Source organism: Oncorhynchus mykiss, chromosome 2, assembly GCF_013265735.2.
Source record: "Oncorhynchus mykiss isolate Arlee chromosome 2, USDA_OmykA_1.1, whole genome shotgun sequence".
In the NCBI taxonomy this organism is placed as follows: domain Eukaryota; kingdom Metazoa; phylum Chordata; class Actinopteri; order Salmoniformes; family Salmonidae; genus Oncorhynchus; species Oncorhynchus mykiss.
The window spans coordinates 5,407,187-5,422,152 of record NC_048566.1 but is presented as its reverse complement, the minus strand read 5'-3'; the positions used below and the strand labels follow the sequence as shown (position 1 = coordinate 5,422,152).

Genomic DNA, 14,966 nt, shown 5'->3' with positions numbered 1-14,966 from the left:
TAATCCTGCTGTATAGAGAGGACATAATCCTGCTGTATAGAGAGGACATAATCCTGCTGTGTAGAGAGGACATAATCCTGCTGTATAGAGAGGACATAGTGCTGTATAGAGAGGACATAATCCTGCTGTATAGAGAGGACATAATCCTGCTGTATAGAGAGGACATAATCCTGCTGTATAGAGAGGACATAATCCTGCTGTATAGAGAGGACATCATCCTGCTGTATAGAGAGGACATAGTGCTGTATAGAGAGGACATAATCCTGCTGTATAGAGAGGACATAATCCTGCTGTATAGAGAGGACATAATCCTGCTGTATAGAGAGGACATAATCCCTCTGTATAGAGAGGACATCATCCTGCTGTATAGAGAGGACATAGTGCTGTATAGAGAGGACATAGTGCTGTATAGAGAGGACATAGCATACTGGACTATGCCGTGAACGTGGAAGTAAAACTGTGATGACTGTCACACTGCATAATCAGTGACATTCGTACCATTAATCACAAGGGTGTTACTGCTTGACAGCCTTAACTAGTTGTAAACAGCTGGAATGGTTAAGACCGTTACTGTAACAACATTATTTACACACCTGGGCTTAGTAACACATCCACAATAGCCCTATTTAGTGCACTACTATAGTGCACTACTTTTGATAGGGGCTCTGGTCAAAAGCAGTACACTATATAGGGAATAGGGCGCCATTTGGGACTCTTAGTGAAGGTCAGTGAGGATCAGGGGTCACAGGTCAGCTTACCATGAGCAGCATCCTGTCGAAGAGACCACGCGAGGAGGGGGAGGTCAGATGTAGGCTGGCCACGTCGGCTCCACTCCGCTCTGCCCCCACCGTCACCAGCCTGGGGTCACCTCCGAACGCCTCAATGTTCTCCTGGACCCACTTCAGAGCGGCTACCTGGTCCTGGAAGCCGGCGTTACCTGGCAGGGCTGTGGACCCTAGAGGCATTCAGTTCACACTGCTGTTATTTCATGTACCGTGTCAGGAGTCAAATCCATTCAAGAGACATACTTATATAACGTAATATGTTCTTTGGTTGTGACTTGTGTTATCGTCTACATCATTTCCAAAAATATACAAACAACATGTTTTTATTCCATTTGGGTTCCAAAAGCCACTGCAGCACATGAATACTGTAATTACCCACTAAGAATGGACCAAGAAACTATTGGATAGATTTCAAATATCATTTTACCAAAGCCTGGTAAGAATGTGAATACACTCAGCAACAGCAAACAGAAAGCATGGAACATTCCAAAGTGTTGCTTTAGAAAAGCTCCCTCTAGAAGACAATAGGTGGAGAGATATCTGGGACCAGTGGTTTAGTAGGTGTTGCTGGGCTTTATAGAAGGGCTGTCTGGGAGGGGCCAGTGGTTTAGTAGGTGTTGCTGTGTTGCAGGGCTTTATAGAAGGGCTGTCTGGGAGGGGCCAGTGGTTTAGTAGGTGTGGCTGTGTTGCAGGGCTTTATAGAAGGGCTGTCTGGGAGGGGCCAGTGGTTTAGTAGGTGTTGCTGTGTTGCAGGGCTTTATAGAAGGGCTGTGTGGGAGGGGCCAGTGGTTTAGTAGGTGTTGCTGTGTTGCAGGGCTTTATAGAAGGGCTGTCTGGGAGGGGCCAGTGGTTTAGTAGGTGTTTCTGTGTTGCAGGGCTTTATAGAAGAGCTGTGTGGGAGGGGCCAGTGGTTTAGTAGGTGTGGCTGTGTTGCAGGGCTTTATAGAAGGGCTGTCTGGGAGGAGCCAGTGGTTTAGTAGGTGTTGCAGGGCTTTATAGAAGAGCTGTGTGGGAGGGACCAGTGGTTTAGTAGGTGTTGCAGGGCTTTATAGAAGGGCTGTCTGGGAGGGGCCAGTGGTTTAGTAGGTGTTTCTGTGTTGCAGGGCTTTATAGAAGAGCTGTCTGGGAGGGGCCAGTGGTTTAGTTGGTATTGCTGTGTTGCAGGGCTTTATAGAAGGACTGTCTGGGAGAGACCAGTGGTTTAGTAGGTGTTGCTGTGTTGCAGGGCTTTATAGAAGAGCTGTCTGGGAGGGGCCAGTGGTTTAGTAGGTGTTTCTGTGTTGCAGGGCTTTATAGAAGGGCTGTCTGGGAGGGGCCAGTGGTTTAGTAGGTGTTTCTGTGTTGCAGGGCTTTATAGAAGGGCTGTCTGGGAGAGACCAGTGGTTTAGTAGGTGTTGCTGTGTTGCAGGGCTTTATAGAAGAGCTGTCTGGGAGGGGCCAGTGGTTTAGTAGGTGTTGCTGTGTTGCAGGGCTTTATAGAAGAGCTGTTTGGGAGGGGCCAGTGGTTTAGTAGGTGTTGCTGTGTTGCAGGGCTTTATAGAAGGGCTGTCTGGGAGGGGCCAGTGGTTTAGTAGGTGTTGCTGTGTTGCAGGGCTTTATAGAAGAGCTGTCTGGGAGGGGCCAGTGGTTTAGTAGGTGTTGCTGTGTTGCAGGGCTTTATAGAAGGGCTGTCTGGGAGGGGCCAGTGGTTTAGTAGGTGTTTCTGTGTTGCAGGGCTTTATAGAAGGGCTGTCTGGGAGAGACCAGTGGTTTAGTAGGTGTTGCTGTGTTGCAGGGCTTTATAGAAGGGCTGTCTGGGAGGGGCCAGTGGTTTAGTAGGTGTTGCTGTGTTGCAGGGCTTTATAGAAGAGCTGTCTGGGAGGGGCCAGTGGTTTAGTAGGTGTTGCTGTGTTGCAGGGCTTTATAGAAGGGCTGTCTGGGAGGGGCCAGTGGTTTAGTAGGTGTTGCTGTGTTGCAGGGCTTTATAGAAGAGCTGTCTGGGAGGGGCCAGTGGTTTAGTAGGTGTTGCTGTGTTGCAGGGCTTTATAGAAGGGCTGTCTGGGAGAGACCAGTGGTTTAGTAGGTGTTGCTGTGTTGCAGGGCTTTATAGAAGGGCTGTCTGGGAGGGGCCAGTGGTTTAGTAGGTGTTGCTGTGTTGCAGGGCTTTATAGAAGAGCTGTCTGGGAGGGGCCAGTGGTTTAGTAGGTGTTTCTGTGTTGCAGGGCTTTATAGAAGGGCTGTCTGGGAGGGGCCAGTGGTTTAGTAGGTGTTTCTGTGTTGCAGGGCTTTATAGAAGAGCTGTCTGGGAGGGGCCAGTGGTTTAGTAGGTGTTGCAGGGCTTTATAGAGGGGCTGTCTGGGAGGGGCAGTGGTTTAGTAGGTGTTGCTGTGTTGCAGGGCTTTATAGAGGGGCTGTGTGGGAGGGGCAGTGGTTTAGTAGGTGTTGCTGTGTTGCAGGGCTTGAAAGAAGGGCTGTCTGGGAGGGGCCAGTGGTTTAGTAGGTGTTGCAGGGCTTTATAGAGGGGCTGTGTGGGAGGGGCAGTGGTTTAGTAGGTGTTGCTGTGTTGCAGGGCTTGAAAGAAGGGCTGTCTGGGAGGGGCCAGTGGTTTAGAGGTGTGGCTGTGTTGCAGGGTCTTCCAGAGTTGCTGGCTGAGGGCTCCTATCACCAAGACTACACATCACTCTAAAACAGAACGTGCCGTCTAGGATAATAAAGTTGAAACTTGAACACACACACACAGTCCTTCCACATGTCTGTGAGTGTGCCAGCTGTGTGCTATGGCTGGCTAGCTGACTGTGGAGAGAGTCGCTCCTCCCTCTCAGTGCCACATCAGCACAGAACACACCATCAGCACAGAACACACCATCAGCACAGAACACACCATCAGCACAGAACACACCATCAGCACAGAACACACCATCAGCACAGAACACACCATCAGCACAGAACACACCATCATCAAAGAACACACCATCAGCAGAGATGTATCTTTCTCTCCCCCCCCCCCCCCCCCCCCCCCCATATCTCTCCCTCCCCCATCTCTCCCTCACCCCCCCCCCCCCCTCATCCCCCCCCCCCCATCTCTTCCCATCCCCCCATCCCCCCCATCCCTCCCTCCGGGCCCTCTCAGCCCCCCACAGCAGCAGCATACCAACAGTAAACATGTCATCCTCTCCCCTTCACTTTCATCGTGACCTGATTCTAACTTCATGTCCACTGTCTTCCCTCTACATTTACATTCATTTCTTATGCCATTTCAGCAGCGCTCTCAGACCCACTTGTTCGTGTCTTTTGTTACTTTTGAAAACATATAACCTATAAGATACCTGAATGCTGCTTCTGACGTGTGTTAAGAGGAGCACCTGTGCTGAGGAATCCGAACGCTGCAACCCTGGTGTTGACGGTAACCACGACGATGTTGCCGACGGCAGCCAGGTAGGAGCCGTCCAGTAGAGATGCTGTGTCATCGCCGGCTGCTCCAGACGGGTTATGGAAGAACACCAGGACCGCTGCACTCCCTCTCTATCAGAGGAAAAGACAAGAACAGGAATGACACGGCAGACCAACGGTCAATCTGAGGGACCGGTAGTGGAGTGGAGCTTGAGGTGTCTAGGGGTTACTAAAGGAGAGGTCAACAGGGCTTCTAGTGAAACAAAGATCTCTATCGGTACAATGTGACTTACGATGCCGCTGGGGATGAAGATGTTGAGGTACAGACAGTCCTCACTGCTGGCTGATGACTCCACAGCTCCAGGCTGCAGACAACTGGGTCTACCATGGGGAACATCCATAACAACAGGGTTAGAGGACACATTAACAACTGGCTCTACCATGGAAACATCCATAACAACAGGGTTAGAGGACACAGTAACACACTGCATGTGGTACAACTGGGTCTACCATGGAAACATCCATAACAACAGGGTTAGAGGACACATTAACAACTGGGTCTACCATGGAAACATCCATAACAACAGGGTTAGAGGACACATTAACAACTGGGTCTACCATGGAAACATCCATAACAACAGGGTTAGAGGACACATTAACAACTGGGTCTACCATGGAAACATCTATAACAACAGGGTTAGAGGACACACTATCACACTGCATGTGGTACAACTGGGTCTACCATGGAAACGTCCATAACAACAGGGTTAGAGGACACATTAACAATTGGGTCTATCATGGAAACATCCATAACAACAGGGTTAGAGGACACATTAACACACTGCATGTGGTACAACTGGGTCTACCATGGAAACGTCCATAACAACAGGGTTAGAGGACACATTAACAACTGGGTCTACCATGGAAACATCCATAACAATAGGGTTAGAGGACACATTAACAACTGGGTCTACCATGGAAACATCCATAACAACAGGGTTAGAGGACACATTAACAACAGGGTCTACCATGGAAACATCCATAACAACAGGGTTAGAGGACACATTAACAACTGGGTCTACCATGGAAACATCCATAATAACAAGCTGGCCTTCTAGGCGGGCGGGCGGGCGTACAGACACACACTCAGACAGACACTCAGACAGACACTCAGACAGACACTCAGACAGACACTCAGACAGACACTCAGACAGACACTCAGACAGACATTCTTAGAGATTGAATGGGATCTTAAGCCCTTACAAATTCATAACATTTCATAGAAGTTGCAGCATCCCGGAGTCGCTTCTTCACTGTTGACGTTGAGACTGGTGTTCTGTGGGTACTATTTAATGAAGCTGCCAGTTGAGGAATTGCGAGGCATCTGTTTCTCAACTAGACACTCTAATGTACTTGCCCTCTTGTTCAGTTTTGCACCGGGGCCTCCCACTCCTCTTTCTATTCTGGTTAGGGCCAGTTTGCACTGTTCTGTGAAGGCAGCGGTACACAGCGTTATACGAGATCTTCCGTTTTTTGGCAATTTCTCGCATGGAATAGCCTTCATTTCTCAGAACAAAAATAGACTAATGCTTTTCAGAAGAAAGGTCTTTGTGTCTGGCCATTTTGAGCCTGCAATCGAACCCACAAATGCTGATGCTCCAGATGCTCAGCTAGTCTAAAGAATGCCAATTTTATTGCTTGTTTAATCATAACAGTTTTCAGCTGTGCTAACATGAATGCAAAAGGGTTTTCTAATGATCAATTAGCCTTTTAAAATGATAAACTTGGATTAGCTAACACAACGTGCCATTTGAACACAGGAGTGATGGTTGCTGATAATGGGCCTCTGTACGCCTATGTAGATATTCCATTAAAAATCTGCTGTTTCCAGCTACAATAGTCATTTACAACATTAACCATTTCTGATAAATGTTATGTTATTTCAATGGACAAAAAAATTTGCTTTTCTTTCAAAAACAAGAACATTTCTAAGTGGCCCCAAACATTTTAACGGTAGTGTATATATAAAACATTCCAAGATGTAACATTTCCTAGTGGTTAGCGTGTCGGACCAGTAACCGAAAGGTTGCTAGATCGAATCCCCGAGTTGACAAGGTAAAGATATGTCATTCTGCCCCTGAACAAGGCAGTTAACCCTCTGTTCCTAGGCAGTCAACCCACTGTTCCTAGGCAGTCAACCCACTGTTCCTAGACCAGTTAACCCACTGTTCCTAGGCAGTTAACCCACTGTTCCTAGGCAGTCAACCCACTGTTCCTAGACCAGTTAACCCACTGTTCCTAGACCAGTTAACCCACTGTTCCTAGACCAGTTAACCCACTGTTCCTAGGCAGTTAACCCACTGTTCCTAGGCAGTCAACCCACTGTTCCTAGACCAGTTAACCCACTGTTCCTAGGCAGTAATTGTTCCTCCACAGAGTCATTGTTTACCTGGTAACCGTGGCGTTCCATGTGCCACTCCATTCAGCAGGCTGGGGGGGTACGAAACGGAGGGCTCTGATAGGAGGACGAGCGTACGGAACTCCCAAGAACTGTCTGACTGTCTTCCTGTCTGACTCGAGCAGCGTTGTCACGGACGATCCCTGGAGCGTTCCGTGAGCCGGGATAAACACTGACGTCAACGCCGCCTTGGGTTCTGGATCCCACAGAATACATAACCATCAGTCAGAGGGAAGCCTGGACTGACACTGACAACTATGGGCCCTGGTCAAAAGTAATGCACCATATAGGGAACAGGGTGCCATTTGGGACAGAGATACTGTCTGCACTGGAATCAACCAGCTGTAAAACTCCTTCAGCACCTCTCAGATGATAAATCACGCTTTCTAATAATAATGACCATTACAGGAAGTAGGCTGCAGTGATTGACACGACCTAACCCACCAATACAAATCTCTGTTTCTTCAAACACTAGTCACATTAGCAGCAGTAAAGTGAGCCAGGGTCAGGGATGTATAGTGAGCCAGGGTCAGGGATGTATAGTGAGCCAGGGTCAGGGATGTATAGTGAGCCAGGGTCAGGGATGTATAGTGAGCCAGGGTCAGGGATGTATAGTGAGCCAGGGATGTATAGTGAGGCAGAGTCAGGGATGTATAGTGAGGCAGAGTCAGGGATGTATAGTGAGCCAGGGTCAGGGATGTATAGTGAGCCAGGGTCAGGGATGTATAGTGAGGCAGGGATGTATTGTGAGTCAGGGATGTATAGTGAACCAGGTTCAGGGATGTATAGTGAACCAGGGTCAGGGATGTATAGTGAGGCAGGGATGTATTGTGAGTCAGGGATGTATAGTGAACCAGGTTCAGGGATGTATAGTGAACCAGGGTCAGGGATGTATAGTGAGCCAGGGTCAGGGATGTATAGTGAGCCAGGGATGTATAGTGAGCCAGGGTCAGGGATGTATAGTGAGCCAGGGTCAGGGATGTATAGTGAGCCAGGGTCAGGGATGTATAGTGAGGCAGAGTCAGGGATGTATAGTGAGGCAGGGATGTATAGTGAGCCAGGGTCAGGGATGTATAGTGAGCCAGGGTCAGGGATGTATAGTGAGCCAGGGTCAGGGATGTATAGTGAGCCAGGGTCAGGGATGTATAGTGAGCCAGGTTCAGGGATGTATAGTGAGCCAGGGTCAGGGATGTATAGTGAGGCAGAGTCAGGGATGTATAGTGAGGCAGGGATGTATAGTGAGCCAGGGTCAGGGATGTATAGTGAGCCAGGGTCAGGGATGTATAGTGAGCCAGGGTCAGGGATGTATAGTGAGCCAGGGTCAGGGATGTATAGTGAGCCAGGGTCAGGGATGTATAGTGAGCCAGGGTCAGGGATGTATAGTGAGGCAGGGTCAGGGATGTATAGTGAGCCAGGGTCAGGGATGTATAGTGAGCCAGGGTCAGGGATGTATAGTGAGGCAGGGTCAGGAATGTATAGTGAGCCAGGGTCAGGGATGTATAGTGAGCCAGGGTCAGGGATGTATAGTGAGCCAGGGATGTATAGTGAGCCAGGGTCAGGGATGTATAGTGAGCCAGGGTCAGGGATGTATAGTGAGCCAGGGTCAGGGATGTATAGTGAGGCAGGGTCAGGGATGTATAGTGAGGCAGGGATGTATAGTGAGCCAGAGTCAGGGATGTATAGTGACCCAGGGTCAGGGATGTATAGTGAGGCAGGGTCAGGGATGTATAGTGAGGCAGGGATGTATAGTGAGCCAGGGTCAGGAATGTATAGTGATGCAGGGATGTATAGTGAGGTAGAGTCAGGGATGTATAGTGAGCCAGGGTCAGGGATGTATAGTGAGGCAGGGTCAGGAATGTATAGTGAGGCAGGGATGTATAGTGAGCCAGGGTCAGGGATGTATAGTGAGCCAGGGTCAGGGATGTATAGTGAGCCAGGGTCAGGAATGTATAGTGAGGCAGGGATGTATAGTGAGCCAGGGTCAGGGATGTATAGTGAGCCAGGGTCAGGGATGTATAGTGAGCCAGGGTCAGGGATGTATAGTGACCCAGGGTCAGGGATGTATAGTGAGCCAGGGTCAGGAATGTATAGTGAGGCAGGGATGTATAGTGAGCCAGGGTCAGGGATGTATAGTGAGCCAGGGTCAGGGATGTATAGTGAGCCAGGGATGTATAGTGAGCCAGGGTCAGGGATGTATAGTGAGCCATGGTCAGGGATGTATAGTGACCCAGGGATGTATAGTGAGCCAGGGTCAGGGATGTATAGTGAGCCAGGGTCAGGGATGTTGCCCACCTTTGTGGAGGTAGACCTGGAGAGCTGACTCTCTGATGACCAGCCGACAGTCCTGACCTCCGGTGGTGGTAGTGGAGGGGCCACAGGCCAGGGTGTCTGGGTAGAGGACACAGCGGACAGCCGAGTCGGTCCGCCCCACTGACACCACAACACAGGACTCAGCCTCCTCACAGGCTGAGGGGAGACACACACACACAGTTTAACGGACAGAAAAGGAGGAGAGTAGAGAGAGGTAAATACAAGGATTGGGGCTCAGACAGGAGAGACCGAGGAGGGGCACAGATGAGGGGCACAGACAGGAGAGACCGAGGAGGGGCACAGATGAGGGACACAGACAGGAGAGACCGAGGAGGGGCACAGATGAGGGGCACAGACAGGAGAGACCGAGGAGGGGCACAGATGAGGGGCTCAGACAGGAGAGACCGAGGAGGGGCACAGATGAAGGGCACAGACAGGAGAGACCGAGGAGGGGCACAGATGAGGGGCACAGACAGGAGAGACCGAGGAGGGGCACAGATGAGGGGCACAGACAGGAGAGACCGAGGAGGGGCACAGATGAGGGGCACAGACAGGAGAGACCGAGGAGGGGCACAGATGAGGGGCACAGACAGGAGAGACCGAGGAGGGGCACAGATGAGGGGCACAGACAGGAGAGACCGAGGAGGGGCACAGATGAGGGGCTCAGACAGGAGAGACAGAGGAGGGGCACAGATGAGGGACACAGACAGGAGAGACCGAGGAGGGGCACAGATGAAGGGCACAGACAGGAGAGACCGAGGAGGGGCACAGATGAGGGGCACAGACAGGAGAGACCGAGGAGGGGCACAGATGAGGGGCACAGACAGGAGAGACCGAGGAGGGGCACAGATGAGGGGCACAGACAGGAGAGACCGAGGAGGGGCACAGATGAGGGGCACAGACAGGAGAGACCGAGGAGGGGCACAGATGAGGGGCACAGACAGGAGAGACCGAGGAGGGGCACAGACAGGAGAGACCAAGGAGGGACACAGACAGGAGAGACCGAGGAGGGGCTTACACCCCTCTTGCCAGGGGACATGTGTGGTCCTGAGTTGGGGGACGTTGACCGTTAGACTAGACTCTGGCACACGATGAAGCTGTTTCTCACCAGACAGACACCAGTCTCTGGTCCTGTCCAGGTCCTCAGCGATGTCTTTACTGATGTGAATAATGTCAAACGTGGAGACGGACGGATCCACCAGAGTAGAGGACACATCCAGGAGTCTCCACTCACTCAAACTCACTGGCAGAGAGACACACATCTTTATCAGCAGGGGATGCATCTGACACATTGTCTGCATCTGACACATTGTCTGCATCTAACACATTGTCTGCATCTAACACATTGTCTGCATCTAACACACTGTCTGCATCTAACACACTGTCTGCATCTAACACACTGTCTGCATCTAACACACTGTCTGCATCTGACACATTGTCTGCATCTGACACATTGTCTGCCTCTGACACATTGTCTGCCTCTGACACATTGTCTGCATCTAACACATTGTCTGCATCTAACACACTGTCTGCATCTAACACACTGTCTGCATCTAACACATTGTCTGCATCTGACACATTGTCTGCCTCTAACACATTGTCTGCATCTGACACATTGTCTGCCTCTGACACATTGTCTGCATCTGACACATTGTCTGCATCTAACACACTGTCTGCATCTGACACATTGTCTGCATCTGACACATTGTCTGCATCCTAACACACTGTCTGCATCTGACACATTGTCTGCCTCTGACACATTGTCTGCATCTAACACATTGTCTGCATCTAACACACTGTCTGCATCTAACACATTGTCTGCATCTGACACATTGTCTGCATCTAACACACTGTCTGCATCTAACACACTGTCTGCATCTAACACACTGTCTGCATCTGACACATTGTCTGCCTCTGACACATTGTCTGCATCTGACACATTGTCTGCATCTGACACATTGTCTGCATCTAACACACTGTCTGCATCTGACACATTGTCTGCATCTGACACATTGTCTGCATCTAACACACTGTCTGCATCTAACACACTGTCTGCATCTGACACACTGTCTGCATCTGACACACTGTCTGCATCTGACACATTGTCTGCATCTAACACACTGTCTGCATCTAACACACTGTCTGCATCTAACACACTGTCTGCATCTGACACATTGTCTGCATCTAACACACTGTCTGCATCTAACACAATGTCTGCATCTGACACATTGTCTGCATCTGACACACTGTCTGCATCTGACACACTGTCTGCATCTGACACATTGTCTGCATCTGACACATTGTCTGCATCTGACACATTGTCTGCATCTGACACATTGTCTGCATCTAACACACTGTCTGCATCTGACACATTGTCTGCATCTAACACACTGTCTGCATCTGACACATTGTCTGCATCTAACACACTGTCTGCATCTGACACATTGTCTGCATCTGACACACTGTCTGCATCTGACACATTGTCTGCATCTGACACATTGTCTGCATCTGACACATTGTCTGCATCTGACACATTGTCTGCATCTAACACATTGTCTGCATCTGACACATTGTCTGCATCTAACACACTGTCTGCATCTGACACATTGTCTGCATCTGACACATTGTCTGCATCTGACACATTGTCTGCATCTAACACACTGTCTGCATCTAACACACTGTCTGCCTCTGACACACTGTCTGCATCTGACACATTGTCTGCATCTAACACACTGTCTGCATCTGACACATTGTCTGCATCTGACACACTGTCTGCATCTGACACACTGTCTGCATCTGACACATTGTCTGCATCTGACACACTGTCTGCATCTGACACACTGTCTGCATCTAACACACTGTCTGCATCTGACACATTGGCTGCATCTAACACATTGTCTGCATCTGACACATTGTCTGCATCTAACACTTTGTCTGCATCTAACACATTGTCTGCATCTAACACATTGTCTGCATCTGACACATTGTCTGCATCTAACACACTGTCTGCATCTAACACACTGTCTGCATCTAACACACTGTCTGCATCTAACACACTGTCTGCATCTAACACACTGTCTGCATCTAACACACTGTCTGCATCTAACACACTGTCTGCATCTAACACACTGTCTGTATCTAACACACTGTCTGCATCTAACACACTGTCTGCATCTAACACATTGTCTGCATCTAACACATTGTCCCATAGGGCTCTGTTCAGAAGCAGTGTCCCACACAAGGTAAAAGGCTCCATATTTGGGATGCAGCCATTGAAATGTATTTTAATGTCAAAAGGACAGAGCTCTCTTAAGCATCCAATTCCAACACTATCCACTGTGCTAGATAGTAATGAGAGCAGCTGAAAGCCTGTACTCTCCTCTGTCTAATGGACAGGTTTCTAGCAACTGGAGCCGTTGGAGACAGTATCTCCCCTGTCTAATGGACAGGTTTCTAGCTACTGGAGGGTATGGAGACAGTATCTCCTCTGTCTAATGGACAGGTTTCTAGCTACTGGAGGGTATGGAGGAAGTATCTCCTCTGTCTAATGGACAGGTTTCTAGCTACTGGAGCCGTTGGAGACAGTATCTCCTCTGTCTAATGGACAGGTTTCTAGCTACTGGAGGGTATGGAGACAGTATCTCCTCTGTCTAATGGACAGGTTTCTAGCTACTGGAGGGTATGGAGGAAGTATCTCCTCTGTCTAATGGACAGGTTTCTAGCTACTGGAGCCGTTGGAGACAGTATCTCCTCTGTCTAATGGATAGGTTTCTAGCTACTGGAGCCGTTGGAGACAGTATCTCCTCTGTCTAATGGACAGGTTTCTAGCTACTGGAGCCGTTGGAGACAGTATCTCCTCTGTCTAATGGACAGGTTTCTAGCTACTGGCGACAGTATCTCCTCTGTCTAATGGACAGGTTTCTAGCTACTGGAGACAGTATCTCCTCTGTCTAATGGACAGGTTTCTAGCTACTGGAGCCGTTGGAGACAGTATCTCCTCTGTCTAATGGACAGGTTTCTAGCTACTGGAGCCGTTGGAGACAGTATCTCCTCTGTCTAATGGACAGGTTTCTAGCTACTGGAGCCGTTGGAGACAGTATCTCCTCTGTCTAATGGACAGGTTTCTAGCTACTGGAGCCGTTGGAGACAGTATCTCCTCTGTCTAATGGACAGGTTTCTAGCTACTGGAGCCGTTGGAGACAGTATCTCCTCTGTCTAATGGACAGGTTTCTAGCTACTGGAGCCGTTATCTCCTCTGTCTAATTGACAGGTTTCTAGCTACTGGAGGGTATGGAGACAGTATCTCCTCTGTCTAATGGACAGGTTTCTAGCTACTGGAGGGTATGGAGACAGTACCTCCGCTGTCTAATGGACAGGTTTCTAGCTACTGGAGGGTATGGAGACAGTATCTCCTCTGTCTAATGGACAGGTTTCTAGCTACTGGAGCCGTTATCTCCTCTGTCTAATGGACAGGTTTCTAGCTACTGGAGGGTATGGAGACAGTATCTCCTCTGTCTAATGGACAGGTTTCTAGCTACTGGAGGGTATGGAGACAGTATCTCCTCTGTCTAATGGACAGGTTTCTAGCTACTGGAGGGTATGGAGACAGTATCTCCTCTGTCTAATGGACAGGTTTCTAGCTACTGGAGGGTATGGAGACAGTATCTCCTCTGTCTAATGGACAGGTTTCTAGCTACTGGAGGGTATGGAGACAGTATCTCCTCTGTCTAATGGACAGGTTTCTAGCTACTGGAGGGTATGGAGACAGTATCTCCTCTGTCTAATGGACAGGTTTCTAGCTACTGGAGCCGTTATCTCCTCTGTCTAATGGACAGGTTTCTAGCTACTGGAGCCGTTATCTCCTCTGTCTAATGGACAGGTTTCTAGCTACTGGAGCCGTTATCTCCTCTGTCTAATGGACAGGTTTCTAGCTACTGGAGGGTATGGAGACAGTATCTCCTCTGTCTAATGGACAGGTTTCTAGCTACTGGAGGGTATGGAGACAGTATCTCCTCTGTCTAATGGACAGGTTTCTAGCTACTTGGGGGTATGGAGACAGTATATCCTCTGTCTAATGGACAGGTGTCTAGCTACTGGAGGGTATGGAGACAGTATCTCCTCTGTCTAATGGACAGGTTTCTAGCTACTGGAGGGTATGGAGGAAGTATCTCCTCTGTCTAATGGACAGGTTTCTAGCTACTGGAGGGTATGGAGACAGTATCTCCTCTGTCTAATGGACAGGTTTCTAGCTACTGGAGGGTATGGAGACAGTATCTCCTCTGTCTAATGGACAGGTTTCTAGCTACTGGAGCCGTTGGAGACAGTATCTCCTCTGTCTAATGGACAGGTTTCTAGCTACTGGAGCCGTTATCTCCTCTGTCTAATTGACAGGTTTCTAGCTACTGGAGGGTATGGAGACAGTATCTCCTCTGTCTAATGGACAGGTTTCTAGCTACTGGAGGGTATGGAGACAGTACCTCCGCTGTCTAATGGACAGGTTTCTAGCTACTGGAGGGTATGGAGACAGTATCTCCTCTGTCTAATGGACAGGTTTCTAGCTACTGGAGCCGTTATCTCCTCTGTCTAATGGACAGGTTTCTAGCTACTGGAGGGTATGGAGACAGTATCTCCTCTGTCTAATGGACAGGTTTCTAGCTACTGGAGGGTATGGAGACAGTATCTCATCTGTCTAATGGACAGGTTTCTAGCTACTGGAGGGTATGGAGACAGTATCTCCTCTGTCTAATGGACAGGTTTCTAGCTACTGGAGGGTATGGAGACAGTATCTCCTCTGTCTAATGGACAGGTTTCTAGCTACTGGAGCCGTTATCTCCTCTGTCTAATGGACAGGTTTCTAGCTACTGGAGCCGTTATCTCCTCTGTCTAATGGACAGGTTTCTAGCTACTGGAGCCGTTATCTCCTCTGTCTAATGGACAGGTTTCTAGCTACTGGAGGGTATGGAGACAGTATCTCCTCTGTCTAATGGACAGGTTTCTAGCTACTGGAGGGTATGGAGACAGTATCTCCTCTGTCTAATGGACAG

The 14,966-nt window shown here is 49.2% G+C and overlaps 1 protein-coding gene across 1 annotated transcript in view; it reads right to left on the bottom strand.

Annotated features, from left to right (window-relative positions):
- Positions 1-14,966, bottom strand: part of tg (thyroglobulin) — a 98,949-nt gene that overhangs the window by 25,048 nt on the left and 58,935 nt on the right. The window contains exons 39-44 of the mRNA XM_036961549.1: positions 10,031-10,165; positions 8,905-9,078; positions 6,604-6,808; positions 4,448-4,535; positions 4,127-4,286; positions 759-955 (exon numbers count right to left, since the gene is read on the bottom strand). Coding sequence (XP_036817444.1) covers positions 759-955; positions 4,127-4,286; positions 4,448-4,535; positions 6,604-6,808; positions 8,905-9,078; positions 10,031-10,165 — 959 coding nt within the window. The remainder of the gene's footprint in view (positions 1-758; positions 956-4,126; positions 4,287-4,447; positions 4,536-6,603; positions 6,809-8,904; positions 9,079-10,030; positions 10,166-14,966) is intronic.